The following is a 19,118-nucleotide window of genomic DNA, read 5'->3' as shown; positions in this document are numbered from 1 at the left end:
ACTCCAGCTCCAGCAGCACATGCATGCATTAAGTTCCTTCAGACCATAAAATAATCCAGATCTTATTACCAATTATAATATAAATTACTAAAATTTACTTTAAATAAATAACATCGGACAATAGATTGATCCCTCAAACCAACAACATATTAACATTTAAATACTCTCCTCTTCATTTCTATCAGCAAAACAGCCGAACGCTCTAATTTTTGTTAGCCATAACAATGGCTTTAGGCGTGATAAACAAGTATTACACATGTATAGGCGGCATCATATTCCTTTTCACATTTTTAACAACCGGAGTAGGGACAATCTTCATCGGAAAATCAAATTGTTTCCTCATCCTAGAAACGCCACTAGTTGCCATTGCCCTAACAGTGATGGTGCTTTCTTTGGCTATTACAATCTGTAACTGTATTAATTCAAGAGAACCTCGCTATCTCCTTTGGGGTGCTTGTATATGGTGTCTACTCATTCCTTTAGTAATCACCTATAGTATCATGTCAATTTATCAGGCCGCAATCACCATCAAAGGGAAGGGAATCGAGTTACCCGATAGAGCTTACGACGAGTATCATTTAAATGCTTACTCCAAGAATTTGCGAAAACTTGTCACGAATTCTCACAATTGGGGCAAGTTTCATAAGTGTTTGATTCGAATCAACGCCTGCAAGAGGCTCACACATGACAAGGCTAATGACACTTTCATGGAGTTTGCTACAAAGGAATTGTCTCCTATTGAGGTACTATATTTAATAACCACATGTGGACTCATAAGATTAATTTTCTTTTCTTTTTTTCAGTCGGGATGTTGTAAACCGTCTTACTTTTGTAATTTTACTTACGTGACCCCAACCAATTGGAGCGTGACAAATTGGAGCGTGACATTTAATGAGTCACATGAAAACTCAGATTGTCAATTGTGGAGCAATGATCCCGAGACTCTTTGTTACAAATGTGAGTCATGTAAAGCTGGAACGCTTCAAGTTTTTAAGGTCAAGTGGACTAACATCTACAAAATTAGTTTGTGAGTCAAGTGGACTAACATCTTCAAATTTAGTTTATCATTTGGTTGTATACCATATATTATATGTATCGTTGTTGCAAAACTATATATTCATATATTCATGTAATTCATTGAAAACTTGATTCTATTTGTAGTAGTTTTTTTCATTGCTAGTTGACTTAACCTAATTGTTTTTAACTCTAAATTCAAGTTAAAAGTTATTCATATGTTCTAGTATTACTATAGTATTATTATGATAAATTTATTTAAGACCCACTATTTCACATTTTCTTTTGAATTTTTAATGACATAATGGTCAAGATTTAAGTAAGTCCCGAATTTAAACTAAGAGAAATGATATATAGAGAACCTTCATACAACACCTACTTAATTTGTTAAGAAAGAGAAAATATATTTTGAAAAAAATACAAAAGAGAGAAAAATATTTTCTTTTTCTTATCAAATCAGGTAGGTGTTGTATGAAGGTGTTGTATAAGGGTATTGTATATATATTATTTCTCTTAAACTAATGATGAATTATCTCTTTAATATTTCCCTAAGCAAAATTAAAAAACATAACATAAAAAATGGGACAACAGATGAATGAAGTATGTAGTCTGCAAACACATTTAACTCTCCCTACATTATTAATTAATTCACTCTCTCTCTCTCTTAACTAATTAATTAATCATCTCTCTTTAATCTCATTAATTAACTCTCTCTCTCTCTCTTAACTATTAATCTAACGTCTCTCTAAATTATTAATTAATCATTTTTATCTCAATTAACTAATTAAAATATATTATATAAGTATTAAAATAAAATAACACATATATTTTATTTTTATTTAAATTTATAAATATAATATATATAGTTAAAATAAAATATATTAAATTAAATCATTTAAATAACTATTATAAATTAAAATAAAGTACTCTAAAATAGAATACATTACATAAACGTTGAAATAAAATACATTACATCAACAATAAAATACATAACATAAACATTACAATAAAATAAAATAAAATACATAATAAATATTAATCACGTTTAGTACATCGCGAACTCCGTCTTGTATGTCCTTTTTGTCTGCATCGTCCACAAGTTCTCTCTTTTCGAGGGTTGTCCATTTTAGTTCGAATACGCGATCTTTGACCCCTTATACCAGGCTTTTTTTCTTCTTCATGTCTTCATCAACAATGAGAACACCGTACCTTTCCCAATTATTTGCGAGTGGAAACGTCTAATATGCTTGATTAAGAATTGAGTTAAACTCATATTTCCACATTTCACAGAGTTTTGATAAATTGTGGCATTATTCAATATATTGTTTACAATCTAAGTTGCATGTCAAAAAATCTGACACAATATGTGAACATGGAAAATGATATGGACTCCATTTTCCATAAGAGTAAAAACCTCTATATAAATCCATAATATGTGTTACCATCCTTCCAATATCCATTTATGGTTCTGTATTGTGCAGTAACGATTTTGAAGACTCCTCTTTGTTTATTGTATGAAATAACCTTGTGTGATGATGTTTTCTTCTCAACAATTTCAAATAATTCTCTTGACCTTTGATAATAAGTTTGACCATTTTGAAGTTCATTAAACGTCGCAGTTCGTCTTTGTGCGACTAATTTCACAGATCGATAATATGTATACTCTATCATTGATGTGACTGGTAGATATCTAGTCGAGCGTAAGAGTCCGTTAACTTTCAACCGTATTTGTTGTCGCTTGGCCATAACGATAACCTCTATCATGAGACATAGTCCACATTTCTAGTGGAATCTTTTGCAACCATATTTCGGCATCAAGATTAATCTCCTTAATTTGCGTCATTTCTCCTTCAAATTTTTGTACCTGAGAAGTACATTCGGCCCTCCAATAGAGCATCTTCAAATGTGCGCCTAGAAAAGCTGAACAGAAATTACTACGTAAATGCAACAAACAAAATCGATGTATACCTCACTCATGGGTGAAACCACTTTTTATTATTTTCATAACTTCAATAATTCCAGCATGTTGGTCAGAAATAATGCATACACTCTTTCTATTTTGATAAATACATAGTCGGAGATGATGTAAAAACCAAGACCAATTGACGATTGTCTCGTAATGAACTAAAGCATATGCAATGGAATATTGTTGATTATTTTAATCAGAACCCATTGCAATCAATAATTTTTCATTGTATTTTCCTTTTAGAAAAGTACCATTGATGCTAATAACAGGCGGAGCATGCTGTCATCCGTCAATCATTGGTTTAAATCCCCACCAAATACATTTGCACACATATGTGTTGGGCTTTGTACCATGAGCTTCAGCATCAATGAAAGCAATTGTGTCTGGATTAAAATGTATCAAAGCGCTAAAAAAATTTAGGAATTTTAGCATAAGAAGTCATCCAATCGCCATAAACATCTAATATTGCTTTTTGTTTTCCGATCCATACTTTCTTGTAACTAACATGATAGTTGTACGTAGATGTAATTTGATTACGGATGTTGCTTATTTTCAAATAAGGACTCTCTGTAACATGGCATAAATATAAGAAAATAATTTATAATATGACAACATAAAATGAATAAATTTATAAGTAATATAAAATATTCAATATACTTACTTGTAGTTTTATTACATCTGCAGTCATCTAATGTTAGTTTCTTATGATCTCGTTCTTGTTGAATAAACTTAAACTAATAAGGTATTTTTTTATGTTTAATAGAGTAATAACTAGGGAGGAGTGGGATAACCAAGAGATTTGGGTGGGAGCTATTTAATATGCAGAATAATTTTGTTTTGTCATTTGAAGAGTCAAGCATATGAAGAGTCTATGTTTTCCTATAAAGAGTTGTAAAAATCTATTTGAGATAATAAGAAATATATATTTTGCCATCTTGTTATCAACAAATTGGTATCAGAGCTATTGTGTGTGAGGTGAGCGTGAGAAAACTTGTTGGTCTCAAAAGAGAACGTCGCGGTGTGCGCTGCCGAGAGAGAAAAACAAGAGTGATCGAGAGCCTTGTGAGGTGTGTGTTGAGTGTAAACACTTAAGAGGAATGGTAGGTATAACCAATGGCATCCCGCTACCCAAGTTGACAAAAGGCGTCAACTACGACAACTGGAAGGTGCAGATGAAGGCCATTTTCGGTTCCCAAAATAACTGGGATGTGGTCGAGACTGGGTATGAGGAATCGGAGAACACGGATGAGTATTCAAATGCCCAGTTGAACGCGTTGAAGGTCGTTCGAGCTAAAGATAGTGCGGCTCTATATCTACTATACCGATCTATCGACGAATCTGGTTTTGAGAAGATAGCTGATGCAAAATCTTCCAAAGTGGCATGAGATACACTCGAAATAGCAAACAAATGAGACGAACGGGTGAAGCAAGTCCGGCTTCAAACCTAAGGGGAGATCTGGAAAACATGAGGATGAAAGAGTCTGAAAGCGTATCTGAGTTCATTACTCGAGTGGAGACCGTGGTGAACAAACCGAGTTGTTGAAAAGATTTTGAATTCATTGACAAATAGTTTCGAAAATATTGTGTGCGCAATAGAGGAATCTAAGGATCTATCAACGCTCACCATTGAAGAGCTTGTTGGGTCCTTAGAAGCGCATGAGCAGAGAAGGAAAAACAAGAAGGGGGAGTCTCTTGAACAGGCTCTCCAGGCGAAGGCGACAAAAAAAGAGGAGAAGGTGCTTTATGCTCAGAGTACCAGAGGCAGAGGAAGAGGCGGAAGCCTAGGTGGTAGAGGAAGAGGAGGACGAGGAAGTGAGCAAGTCGTATAACAGAACTGGCATGGCAGAGGTCAAGCTCGGGGTGGCCGGACAAACACAAATAATAATATTGAGTGTTATAATTGTAGAAAGAATGGGCATGTTGCCAAGGATTGTTACTCGATAAAATGCTACAATTGCGGAAAACTGGGTCATATTTCCAAAGATTGTAGATTCGAGAAGAAAAAGGAGGAACCAACCAACTTTTTTGCTGAGAAAGAAGATGAAGGGTTGTTGTTGGTGACATAAATTCCAGAAACTGAGATCAAACCAAGCTGTTCTGATAACTAATTTTGGTACTTGGATACTGGCGCAAGTAACCACATGTGCGGCGACGAGAGCTTATTCAAAATACTCTCAAAGGTGGAGTCCGGATCAATTTCTTTCGGCGATGCTTCAAAAGTAGCCGTCAAAGGTCGAGGAACGATCAGGTATCAGTAGAAAAATGGGGGAATCGGAGAAATCAGAGATGTTTACTACGTACCTGATCTCAAAAGCAACATACTGAGCATGGGACAGTTGATGGAGAAAGGGTACTCGGCTATAATGAAGGACCGAAAAATGCAGCTGAAGGATAAACTTGGGAGACTCATTGCCCAGGTAGAAGTGAAGAAAAATCGTATGTACAAACTTGAGTTTAAAATAGTTCAAGATAAATGTATGCAACTTGATCTAGAGGATGAGGCCATGAAGTGGCATTATCGGTTCGGTCATCTTCACTTCGGGAGTTGAACGAGCTGGTGAAAAAGGAGATGGTGCTTGGACTGCCTAACATTATATTCGAAAAGAGGTTTGTGAAGAATGTGTGATCGGGAAACAAGAGAGTACTTCTTTCCCAAGCAGTTCTGAATACAGACAAAGGAGCAACTCAGACTGATTCACACTGATTTATGTGGGCCAATAACTCCAGAATCATTTAGTGGTAAAAGATACTTCCTTTCTTTAATTGATGATTTTTCGAGAAAGACGTGGGTTTATTTTCTGAAGGAGAAGTCAGAAGTGTTTGAAAACTTCAAGAAATTTAAAGTGATGGTGGAGAAAGAAACAAACAAAGTTATCAAAGCAGTCCGATCTGACAGAGGAGGTGAGTTCACTTCTAACGAGTTCAACAAATACTACGAGGAACATGGAATCAAGCATTTCTTGACTGCTCCATATTCTCCGCAGAAAAACGGTATAGCAGAACGAAAGAATCAAACTATACTCGATATGGTTCGATCTATGTTGAAAGGAAAGAATATGCCGAAACAGTTTTGGGCAGAGGTAGTGCAGTGCGCAGTCTATGTGCAAAATAGATGTCCACATGCCAAACTATGAGAGAAGACGCCTCAAGAGATTTGGAGTGGTATGAAGCCGAGTGTCTTTCATCTCAAGGTATTCGGTAGTGTGGCCTATGGGCAAGTACCAAGTCAACATAAGACAAAGTTAGAAGATCGAAGCAAGAAGTACATATTTATCGGGTATGATGAAAAATCTAAGGCATATAAATTGTTTGATCCTATTAATAAGAAATTGGTGGTGAGTCGAGATGTTCACGTGGAGGAATCAATGACATGGAACTGGAGTAACCCAATTGAGGAAGAAACAAGTTCAACGGTTGTTATGCCTCCGATATCAACAACCACCAAGCTTTTAGAAGATGAATCCGAGCCTCTACAGCCCAGAATAAGAAGTCTACGGGAGATATATGACACTATAAATGAAGTCCACATTGTATGTCTCCTCGCCGACTCAGAAGATTTGAATTTTGAGAAAGTCGTACAAGACGAGAAATGGAGATCGGCTATGGATGAAAAATTGGGGCAATTGAACGTAATAAAACCTGGGAGCTAACCGATCTTCCTGAAGGAACTCGACCCATTGGAGTAAAATGGGTGTACAAAAAAAAGATGAATGTCGAAGGAGAGGTTGAGCGTTATAAGGCTCGACTTGTGGTGAAGGGCTATAGACAAAAGGAGGGAATCGATTATGATGAAGTTTTTGCTCCTGTCACGAAAATGGAGTCAATCCGACTTCTGATCTCGTTAGTTGCTCAAAACCAATGGCCGATTCTACAGATGGATGTGAAATCAGCCTTTCTAAATGGAGTGCTGAAGGAGGAGGTGTACGTAGAGCAACCACTTGGGTATATGAAGAGAGGTGATGAGAAGAAGGTGTTGAGATTGAGAAAAGCCCTTTATGGGCTGAAGTAGGCTCCTCGTGCTTGGAATGAGAGAATTGACGAGTATTTCAAGAAAAATGGGTACCAGCAATGTCCGTACGAGCATGCCTTGTACACAAAGAAATCAGAAAATGATATGATGGTAGTCACTCTCTATGTCGACGACCTCATATTCACCAGAAGCAACACAAAACTGATTGAGGAGTTCAAGGAGGTAATGAAGAAGGAGTTCGAGATGACAGACTTAGGTTTGATGAAATATTTTCTTGGCCTAGAAGTGAAGCAGTCAGAGGAAGGGATTTTTATATCCCAAGAGAGGTATGCGTTTGAAATTTTAAAGAAGTTAAAAATGGAGGACTGCAACCCAGTTTCAACTCCAATGAAACCAGGCACTAAACTCTCAAAGTTTGATGGAGAAAAACGAGCTGATACTGGGAGATATCGAAGCTTAGTCAGAAGTCTAAGGTATCTTACAAGCACGAGACCCGACCTAATGTTGAGTGTTGGGATAACAAGAAGATTCATGGAGGATCCAAGCTATACACATTGGAAGGCCTTGAAGAGAATTCCGAGATATGTTCGAGGAACTCTTTCCCTTGGTATTTTCTATTCAAAATCATATAACTACCGATTAGTGGGTTACTCTGATAGTGATTGGTGTGGTGATGTTGATGACCGGAAAAGTACTTCGGGTTATGTATTCCTACTCGGAAATACTGCTTTTACTTGGTTGTCAAAGAAGCAGTCTATTGTAACTATGTTGACCTGCGAGGCAGAGTATTTGGCGGCCTCTTGGAATGTGTGTCATGTAGTATGGCTTTCAAATTTACTAAGGCATTTGTGAGTGATCCGAGATGAAAGGACTGTGATTCGAGTTGATAACAAGTCGGCGATCGAGTTGGCAAAGAATCTAGTTAATCACGGAAGGAGCAAGCACATTGATGTACGATTTCATTTCATTCGAGAACAAGTCAAAGAAGGAAAGGTTGAGCTGGAGCATGTTGAAAGTCGAGCTCAAGACGCTGACATATTCACCAAGTCATTACCGACCACGCTGCTGGAGAGTTGTAAAAGGCTGATTGGAATGAGAGATGGGAAGAATATTTAAGTTTAAGAGGGGAAATTTGTTGAATAAACTTAAATTAATAAGGTATTTTTTATGTTTAATAGAGTAATAACTAGGGATGAGTGGGATAACCAAGAGATTTGGGTGGGAGCTATTTAATATGCAGAATAATGTTGTTTTGTCATTTGAAGAGCCAAGCATATGAAGAGTCTATGCTTTCCTATAAGGAGTTGTAAAAATCTATTTGAGATAATAAGAAAGATATATTTTTCCATCTTGTTATCAACAGTTCTAGTGTCATCAATAAACAAGTGTGTTCAAGAGGTAGTTTAGTGGTTACAAATAACCCAAATTTCTTTGATTTCATTACTTGAATTCTCTATGGACAATCTTTTACAACACATGATACCTCATATTGTGTTGTATCACTTTTTACAACATGAAAATTTCTCGAACTTTTTATGTGATATTCTTTTATCGCACTTATTGCATATTGTTTTTCTATAAAAGATTGACTTTCAAAAAAATTATAATCGAGTGGACCGATGTTTGAACAATTACCTGAATTAACAATAATCTCTTCAGTTTCAAACCAATGAGCAGTTGGAATATGTTCTTCATCGTTGTCAGTGCTATGATCTGAGTCATCTTGCTCTACACAGTGTATTTCATCGCATTCAAAGTCATCACTTTCTAACTCATTTTCATGATTTTGATCAGCATCAAAACCACTTAAGTTGTATATTGCATTTGATCTTTCAATTTTGTTGAGAGGATTATCCATCTGTCACAAATAAAAAAAAGTATTATAATAAATTGTAAATACATAAAACTCAAACTAACATAGTTTAAAAATAAAAATCTAACCTTGTGAATCTATTTGAATTTTCAATACTGTGAGGAGTTATTTATACAAAAAATTGGCACTAACATTAATTATTTGAATTGATAATACACTTAAAAGTTATATGAATTATCAACTCAAAAATTGAATTGACAAAGCACTATAAAGATAAGATTGACAAAATTTGGATTGACAAATCACTAGAAAAATCGATATAAATATTAAAGGTTGAATTGACAAATCACTCTAAAGATAAAATTAACAAAAGTTGGATTGACAAATCACTATAAAAATTGATATAAATCTTAAAAGTTTGATTGACAAGTCACTATAAATATAAGATTGACAAAAGTTGGATTGACAATTCAATACAAATATAAGATTAAAAAATTGAATTAAAAATTTAACTTAAAAGTTGATATTAATTATATACTTTGATTGACAAATCATTAATATGATTTATCTAACTCAAAAGTTAAACGACAAGTCATTAAAAAGATAAGAACGGTTGTAGAAATAAAATTGAATTACAAAGATAAAATATGTATTTTATTTTAACGTTTATGTAGTTTATTCTATTTTAGTGTATAATATTTTATTTTAATATTTATATAATATATTTTATTTTAGTGTATAATATTTTATTTTAGTTTATAATATTTATTTAAATTATTTAGTTTAGTATGTTTAGTTTTAATTATATATTATATATATTGTATTTATAAATTTAAAAAAAAATAAAATATATATGTGTTTTTTTTATTTTAATATTTATATAATATATTTTAATTAGTTAATTGAGATAGAAGGGATTAATTAATAAGTTAATTAATAGTTGAGAGGGAGTAATTAATAATTAAGTTTAGAGAGAGGGGTTAATTAATGGGTTAAGAGAGAGAGAGAGTTAGTGAATTAATTAATGGGTTAATTAATAATTTAGAGAAGGAAGGTGAATAATTTGGGGAAAAAATTGAAAGATATTAGGACCAGAAAATGGTTCCTAGCTTGTTTGATCTTGGGTAATTTAGAATTTGAAATAATTAGGCTTTTGAAAAAAAAAATATATAATTTGAAACTTTTGTAAGATAAATTTTTACATTTAAATTTTAATAAAAATAAAAGTAAAAACATATTTTTTAAAATATTAAAGGAAGTCCAAAGATAAAAACAACCTAGTACAGCTGTAAGAGTTTACTTTTTACTCCAGCTCCAGCAGCACATGCATGCATTAAATTCCTTCAGATAAGCCTTTTCCCTCCATAAGATAATTCAGATCTTATTACCAATTATAATATAAATTACTAAAATTTGATTTAAATAATTAAATAACACCGGACCATAGATTGATCCCTCAAAGCAACAACATATTAACATTTAAATTACTCTCCTCTTCTTTTCCACCAGCAAATTAAACAATCAAAAGCTCTAAGTTTTGTTAACCATAACAATGGCTTTAGACGAGATAAACATGTGTTACACATGTATAAGCTGCATCATATTCCTTTTCACATTCTTAACAACCGGAGTAGGAACAATCTCCACCGGAAAATCAAGCTGTTTCCTCATCCTTGAAACGCCACTCATTGCAATTGCCTTAACAGTGATGGTTCTTTCTTTAACTGTTGCAATCTGTAGCTGTATCGGTTCAAAACACTCCAGCTTTCTCGGTTGTGCTGCCTGTATATGGTGTCTCCTCATTCCTTTATCAAGCACCTATAGTATCATGTCAATTTATCAGGCCGCAATCACCAACAAAGGGAAGGGAATCGAGTTACCCGATAGAGCTTACGACGAATATCAGCTAAACGCTTACTCCAAGAATTTGCGAAAGCTTGTCACGAATTCTCACAATTGGGGTAAGGTTCATAAGTGTTTGATTCGAACCAATGCCTGCAAGAGGCTCACACATGACAAGTCTAACGACACTTTCATGGAGTTTGCTACAAAAGAATTGTCTCCTATTGAGGTACTAGGTTTAATCACATGTAGACTTTATTAGTATAAACATATGGCTAATTTTTTGGTTAATTTGTATTTTCAGTCAGGATGTTGCAAGCCGTCTTACTTTTGTAATTATACTTATGTGACCCCAACCAATTGGAACGTGACATTTAATGGGTCTCATGAAAACTCAGATTGTCAATTGTGGAGTAATGATCCGGGGACTCTTTGTTACAATTGTGAGTCATGTAAAGCTGGAACGCTTCAAGTTTTTAAGGTCAAGTGGACTGATATTTTCAAATTAAGTTTATGATTTGGTTAAGTATACCATAGAATATATGTATGGTTGTTGCAAAACTATATATTCAAGTAACTCATTGCAAACTTGATTCTATATGTAGTAGTTTTAATTTAGTCATTGTTAATTGATCACCTAATTGTTTTTAATTCTAAATTTGTGTTAAAAGTTATTCCTATGTTAGTATAGTTATTATTATGAATCTCACTCATAACGCCTTAAGAATTGTGTATATGATTATGGAGATCATAATAAGATCTTATATTAAAAAAATATTTATTATTATGATAAATTTGGTCGAGGTTTAAGTAAGTCCCTGAATTTTAGCTAATGATTAATCTATCTCTCTAATATTTCCCTAGGCAAAAATTAAAAGGCATAACATATATGTTTAAGTTTATTCGTGGAGATATATTGAATTAAAAAGAATATTTTTGAGCAAACTAATCACATACAAAAATGAAGATAGACCAATCTCAATTTATTTAGTCGAACATGAAAAGACAGAAATTAGATAAGAGCAACACATAACAATATTTGAGAGTAGTTTATAGAAAGTTAATTGTTGAGAGATTAAAAACCACTATTTTTCTTGTTTATTAAATATGAAGAGAATATATTTATATACTAAAAATATTAAATACTAATGAGTAGCATTATCTAGTTGTTGGTAGTTACCACTTACCACTATTAATGACCATAAAATTAGGCTATATTAACTACTCGTTTAATTAACTATTTGTACACTGGGGAAGTTACCATTCTATACAGAGATGGCAAGGTTACCCATGGACCAGCTGTGAAATACATTTTAAATTCGATTTTTATTTTATTACTTGACTCTCACTTCGAACCTGACTTCGAACCTGACTTCGAACCTGACTTCGAACCTACAGGTATGTATGGTTTGTATTAGCATTCCTGATTCATCAGATACGTGCCAGATCCTCGATAGGTACCAATTACCGGATTAAATATGTATAAAATTATAAATAACTTTAAAATAAATAATATCAAAATTAAAAAAATAAATATAAACATTACATACCTACACACTTTTACTATAATAATGAAAAATATAATAATTTTATTGTTATTATAATTGGAAAAAAAAATAAAGAGAATAAATAAAAAAAAAACAAAAAGTTAAGAGTAATATTGAATAGGTAGAGGGAAGACAATGAAATAAAATTTTGTTATTAATAAAGGTGAAAATAAATAGTGAGATAAAAAAAAAGTTGAAAAAGTGATGTTGACATAAAATTTGAGAAAAATATAATAAATTATATATATTCGTTGTAACTATGCAGAATGATTTAAATGTTAGAAGTAACCTTAAGCATTAACAAAAACAACATACAATTTTTTTTAATATTAATATAATTGGTTTTGAGGGTTGAATTTCGCACACTTCTCATCTTCTATCCCAATTTAAAATACTCATACCATGGTACACACGAATATCAGACATTTTCATCCTTAATTCTATATATCTATATAATCACACTACTGTCACAATTTTCAGAGTATCCTTTAAACTAGTAATTATATATCAAACTGTACACATCAGATTTTGATAAAACTAAAATATTATTATTTTGAGGATCATCACCAAACAATAAGATCAATGTCGAACTTCTCGGTAAAGTGAGTCACGAAACATTTGTGACGTTTTGCTTATTTATATAGTGAGTGATGAAAGTGTCAACAGAAATTGCTCTTGTTCCCTCTCACATAAAAGAACAAAAGTGTAGTTATATATATATATATATATATATATATATATATATATATATATATATATTCTTCACTCTCAATAGCATATGAACATTATTGAGTTTGTAGGTTACGATGTCTAAATAATAATTATGAGAATCATAACAAACAAATGATGAATGATATTGATAAAAAAAATGCTAAAATAAATATCCCAAGTCATAGAGATGAGGCCCACAAAATTGAATTGGGCGAGATCAAAGGGAGTGAGACTTGTAATTTTTCTATTTTCTTTCTAATAACCAAACGAAATAAATAAATAACACAATTTTAAAGAAAATAACAAATATAACTCCTAAACCACAATATCTTCCATATTATACTTTAATTGTTACCTATTTGTGATGATAAGGGTGAGTCTTAGTCAACCCAATGAAAGTAATGAAGACGGTGAGAGCTTGACGATGACCACATTATTAAAGATTGAATAAGAGAGGGATTCGGTGTCAAAAGATTAACATCACATTCTCCAAGATAAGTGAGAGTTGGATTCTCTTTAGTTGTGAAGAAGTTCTGTAAGAGTGGACTAGCTCGAACTTAGGCAATTGCCTTATTCAAAGACGGAGACGGAGACGGAGACGTTGATAGTTAGATCAGGTGTCTGAACCGTCGCAATAAGTTTATCTGTCACTATATGAGTGAATGAAATTTGAACATTTTTAAAGAAAAAAATTTGATCCCAAATGCAATTGTATTAAGAAGAATATGAAATTATACATATCTTTTTCTGAGATAATTTATTGCAACTAAGTAATCTCATATAGAGAGAGGAAGAAATCAAGATAATGAATTTTGAGATTTTATGCACTTTTAGTTGATTGAAAAGAACAAATAAAAAAAAATTGATTGGGCGTGGGAATTTTCTTAAGAACAAAAGACATATGTGTGATTTTGCTAAAAAACAAAATTAATAATAATATCACGTGAGTTTTAATTAAGAAAGAATTGATAAGGTGATTAAAAACCTTTCATTTTTAATTTATTAAATGTTACATTTATTTAGTAAAATTACTAAATAATAGTGAATAATATATATTATTATCTTGTTGACACTTAACACTATTATATTATAATATTTGAAAGAAAGTTATCAATAATAAAACATTAAGACGTGTTTGATAACCTTCAAATTGGCATTGGAATTGGAGGGTTCAATTCCAATTCTTATGTTTGTTAGACACTCTAATATTAAGAATTGGAATTTTAATTAAAATTCCAATGGAATTCAATAAGTGTAATTTGATAGTTTTGAATTCCAATCTTTTTAGGTTGGAATTGTAATTCCAAATTAACACGTTTTTTATGTTTTTGATATGTTTAACACGTTTTCACACATTAAATACGTTTAACACGTTTTTCACATGTTTAACATATTTTTATATTTTGGCACGTTTAACACGTATTTGACACATTTAACACGTTTTTTACGTCATTGACACGTTTAACACGTTTTTGACACGTTTAACACGATTTTCATGTTTTTAACACGTTTTTGGCACGTTTAACACGTTTTTGACACGTTTAACACGTTTTGACACATTTAACACGTTTTTTACGTCCTTGACACGTTTAACATGTTTTTGACACAAGTAACACGTTTTTCACATCCTTGACACGTTTAACATGATTTTCACATTTTTAACACGTTTTTGACACGTTTAATACGTTTTTGGCACGTTTAACACGTTTTTGACACGTTTAACACGTTTTGACACATTTAACACGTTTTTCACGTCCTTGACACGTTTAACACGTCATTGACACGTTTAACAGGTTTAACATGATTTTCACGTTTTTAACACGTTTTTGACACGTTTAACATGTTTTTGGCACGTTTAACACGTTTTGGCATATTTAACACGTTTTGACACTTTTAACACGTTTTTTACGCTCTTGACACGTTTAACACGTTTTTGACACATTTAACAAGTTTTTCACGTCCTTGACACGTTTAACACGTCTTTCACATGTTTAACACGTCCTTGACACGTTTAACACGTTTTTGACACGTTTAACATTATTTTCATATTTTTAACACGTTTAACACATTTTCGACATGTTTAACACGTTTTTGGCACGTTTAACACATTTTTGACACATTTAACACGTTTTGACACATTTAACACGTTTTTCACGTCCTTGACACGTTTAACACGTTTTCGACACGTTTAACACGTTTTTCACGTTCTTGACACGTTTAACATGATTTTCTGGTGTTTAACATGTTTAACACGTTTTTGATAGGTTTAACACGTTTTTGGCACGTTTAACACGTTTTGACACATTTAACACGTTTTTACACATATAACACGTTTTTCACGTCCTTGACATTTTTAACACGTTTTTGACACATTTAACACGTTTTTCACGTCCTTGACATGTTTAACATGTCCTTGACACGTTTAACACGTTTTTGACACGTTTAACATGATTTTCACATTTAATACGTTTTTGACACGTTTAACACGTTTTTTACATTTTGGCACATTTTGGCACATTTTGCACGTTTTTGTACGTTTAACAAGTTTTTCACATATTTAACATGTTTTTGACAAGTTTTCACGTTTTTGACACATTTAACACGTTTTTGACACGTATAACACGTTTTTCACGTTCAACAAGTTTTTCACATATTTGGAACGTTTAACACATTTTCATGTTTTTTACATTTCGGCATATTTTGGCATGTTTAACAAGTTTTTCACATTTTTACACGTTTTTGACACGTTTTTGACATATTTAACACGTTTTTTTATGTTTTTAACACATTTAACACATTTTTTTTACGATTCTGACACATTTACTTCATTTTGACACATTTAACACATTTTCACGTTTATGACCATTAAATACATTTTTTTTACATTTTTGACACATTTAACACATTTTCACGTTTTTGACACTTTTAACACATTTTTTTATGTTTTTGACACATTTACCTCATTTTTGACACGTTTTGGCACGTTTAATAAGTTTTTCACATGTTTGGAACGTTTAACACGTTTTTGACACGTTTTCATGTTTTTAACACGTTTAAAACGTTTTTAACACATTTAACACGTTGTTGACACGTTTCATATGTTTTTTACGCTTTTGAAATATTTAACACATTTTAAACACATTTAACACGTTTTTAACACGTTTTTCACATTGTGGCACGTTTAACAAGTTTTTCACTTATTTAGCACGTTTAACACATTTTTGATATGTTTAAAATGTTTTCACGTTTTGACATATTTAACACGTTTTAAACCTATCAAAGCGTGTGAAAAACATGTTAAACGTATTAAAAATGTCAAAAATGTGTCAAATATGCCAAAAACATGAAAAACGCGTTAAAAACGTGATTAATGTATGAAAAATGTGAAAAACGTGTGAAAACATGTGAAAACATGTTAAACTTGTCAAAACATGAAAAATATGTTAAACGTGTGAAAAACGTGTTAAATGTGAAAAACGTGTGAAAAACGTGTTAAATGTGCCAAAACATGAAAAAACGTGTTAAAAGTGTCAAAAATGTATAAAACGTGTTAGACATGCCAAAAACGTGTTTAATGTGTGAAAAACGTGAAAAACATGTTAAACGTGTGAAAAACGTATTAAACATGTTAAAAACGTGCCAAAACGTGAAAAACATGTTAAACATGTTTAATTGTGTGAGGAACGTGAAAAACGTGTGAAAAACGTGAAAACGTGTTAAACTTGTTAAAACGTGTGAAAAATGTGAAAATGTGAAAAACATGTTAAACTTGTTAAAACGTGTGAAAAACGTGTGAAAACGTGAAAAACGTGTTAAAACGTATGAAAAACGTGTGAAAACGTGAAAAACGTGTTAAAAATGTGAAAATGTGTTAAAACGTGTGTAAAATGTGAAAAACGTGTGAAAACGTGAAAAACATGTTTATCGTGTGAAAAACGTGTTAAATGTGAAAAACGTGTGTATATGTGTGAAAAACGAACGTGTTAAACATGTCAAAAATGTGTAAAACGTGTTAGACATGCCAAAAACGTGTTAAACGTGTGAAAACGTGAAAAACATGTTAAACGTGTGAAAAACGTATTAATTATGTTAAAAACGTGCCAAAACATGAAAAACGTGTTAAACTTATTAAAACGTGTGAAAAACATGTTAAACATATTAAAAATGTCAAAAACGTGTTAAGAATACCAAAAACGTGAAAAACATGTTAAACGTGTGAAAATGTGTTTTAAGTGTGAAAATGTGTTAAACATGTCAAAAACGTGTTTGAACGTGCCAAAAACGTGTAAAAATGTGTTAAACATGTCAAAAACGTATTAAACGTGAGAACATATTTAAAAAGTTAATATTTTGAACCGATATTTTATTTACAAAGATAGGATTCTATCATTTTTTCAAACATAGGAATTGGAATTGAATTATAATTTTATAATTTTTCTAAACATATGAATTGAATTGTAATTCAATGCCAATTCTCATGGAAGATTATCTAGTTTGATCATTTTCATGAGTTGCATAATATTTTAATTTTGTGCTAGAACAATATTTAAATTTTATCAAGAAAAATACATTAACATGTTATTGAGTGTCTATCATCACGAAAATTAAGTGCCTATTATGTATCAAATTACACTAGGATTTACGTCACACAATGTAATTAAGATATTGTAATATACATTTAACATTTGCCTACAGTGTAATACAAATCCCATTGTATGTCAAACATGTGCATGATTCTTATCTTGAATGTACATTAATATTCTCCAACAATATTCCTCTTCAGCCTTTGATATCCAATTAAAAATATTAGGTCCATCACCACCGCCCAATGGAATTGTCATGTCAGAGCTTTGTGATTTTTCTTTGACTCGAATTCATTAATCGGCGACGATAATCAACCAACATCGATTAACTCGTCTTTGTTTTTAGACTAGGTTCACAAAATTGAAACAATTAAAGGAAATGATATAAATTAAAGTTAAATTTTCTCAATCACAGTGCTATCATGATAGTTGGAGTTGCAACTATTCATATATGTTTAACAGTATTCAAATAGTTAATGTTAAGTCTATTCTATAAATTTAATCGCACTAGATTAATAATTTTATTTATTTTAGATTATTCAATTATTTCTTTAACATTTAATTTTATTTATGCTCTTGGTAAGAGTGAGTGATCCGTTGAAATCGGAGTACCTAATTAACAATTAATTCAGGATTATGACATTAATCAAAAGTCAAATATCAATTAATTGTTTTTGCAGTTGGATTTAAAATTATTCCTACATAAGGACAAAAGATATATGGATATCGTAAAACCTATTTGATATTTTTTTATTCAATTTTGTTTCTTAAATTACTCCTTAAGTTATATATTTTATAATTTTATTCCTTATAATAATAATAAATAAGTTTTAAATACAATTTATTTTTAATTGTAAAAATTAAATTAAAAAAATATTTTGAACTTTATGAACAATTTATTTATATTAAACTTTTTATTATTTCAATTCTTTTATTTAGTAATATATTTTCTTTAATAATATAATTATTTTGTTACTTTATATTAAATTAATTATTTTTTAAATAATTATTTAACTATTTTTTATTTAATTTTTAATTATTATTTTTTAACATAATAATATATTTTATAATAAAAATTTAAAATGTATAATTATATTTTAATTCAAATAACAAATATTTAAATAAAAGATTAATATATTTAAAAATGTGAATTTTATTTAATTATTCTATAAATATATATATATAATTAAATCTACAAAATATACTGAATATATAAAATTATTAATTATTTATATATATATCTAAATAATTTATAAAATATAACACTCAAATATCAATATAAAAATAATTAATGTATTGTGTACTATAGTTTATTAATTAATAAATATTTATTATTTTAATTCATAGTTTTAGTGTAGTTGTATTATTGTAAAATAAATAATAATTAATGTTATTGTTTAATAAAAAAAATTGTTATTATTATTATTATTATATTATTTAAAAAATATATTATTAAATAATAATGTTTAAATAAAAAATAAATAATTAAAAGGTTATTAAAAACTATAAAGATGCAAATAAAATAATAATAAGATATTTAAATTAAGAAAAATAAAAATAAATTTAACTATGTTTTAGTTTTATAAGTTAATAGTGATATATTTTAAATTTATTTATTAATACATAAAATAAAATGAGTCATTATATATCTTAAATAGAAAATTTGAAACAA

General features: G+C 30.7%; 3 protein-coding genes across 3 annotated transcripts; all 3 read left to right on the top strand.

The window, feature by feature from the left end:
• The first annotated feature begins 224 nt into the window (after positions 1-224).
• LOC124935328 (tetraspanin-9-like) lies at positions 225-1,031 on the top strand. Its single transcript, XM_047475768.1, has 2 exons — positions 225-743; positions 804-1,031. Exons 1-2 carry the CDS (start codon positions 225-227, stop codon positions 1,029-1,031), a joined length of 747 nt encoding a protein of 248 aa, XP_047331724.1.
• A 6,066-nt stretch (positions 1,032-7,097) lies between these two features.
• Positions 7,098-8,066, top strand: LOC124935327 (uncharacterized mitochondrial protein AtMg00810-like). Its single transcript, XM_047475767.1, has 2 exons — positions 7,098-7,557; positions 7,813-8,066. Exons 1-2 carry the CDS (start codon positions 7,098-7,100, stop codon positions 8,064-8,066), a joined length of 714 nt encoding a protein of 237 aa, XP_047331723.1.
• Positions 8,067-10,591: 2,525 nt separating this feature from the next.
• LOC124935326 (tetraspanin-9-like) lies at positions 10,592-11,122 on the top strand. The gene is made up of 2 exons (XM_047475766.1): positions 10,592-10,834; positions 10,910-11,122. Exons 1-2 carry the CDS (start codon positions 10,592-10,594, stop codon positions 11,120-11,122), a joined length of 456 nt encoding a protein of 151 aa, XP_047331722.1.
• The last annotated feature ends 7,996 nt before the right edge of the window (positions 11,123-19,118 follow it).

This window comes from Impatiens glandulifera, chromosome 4 (assembly GCF_907164915.1).
Source record: "Impatiens glandulifera chromosome 4, dImpGla2.1, whole genome shotgun sequence".
In the NCBI taxonomy this organism is placed as follows: domain Eukaryota; kingdom Viridiplantae; phylum Streptophyta; class Magnoliopsida; order Ericales; family Balsaminaceae; genus Impatiens; species Impatiens glandulifera.
Note: the sequence above shows the minus strand (reverse complement) of the source record. Positions and strands in the feature narration are given on the sequence as shown.

Excerpts from the sequence above, each read along its gene's own strand:
- LOC124935328 (XM_047475768.1), top strand. The coding sequence starts at position 225 with ATGGCTTTAGGCGTGATAAACAAGTATTACACATGTATAGGCGGCATC. Across the intron at positions 744-803 it reads AGGAATTGTCTCCTATTGAG|TCGGGATGTTGTAAACCGTC; the intron begins GTACTATATTTA and ends TCTTTTTTTCAG.
- LOC124935327 (XM_047475767.1), top strand. The coding sequence starts at position 7,098 with ATGGTAGTCACTCTCTATGTCGACGACCTCATATTCACCAGAAGCAAC. Across the intron at positions 7,558-7,812 it reads TCGAGGAACTCTTTCCCTTG|ATGAAAGGACTGTGATTCGA; the intron begins GTATTTTCTATT and ends GAGTGATCCGAG.
- LOC124935326 (XM_047475766.1), top strand. The coding sequence starts at position 10,592 with ATGTCAATTTATCAGGCCGCAATCACCAACAAAGGGAAGGGAATCGAG. Across the intron at positions 10,835-10,909 it reads AAGAATTGTCTCCTATTGAG|TCAGGATGTTGCAAGCCGTC; the intron begins GTACTAGGTTTA and ends TTGTATTTTCAG.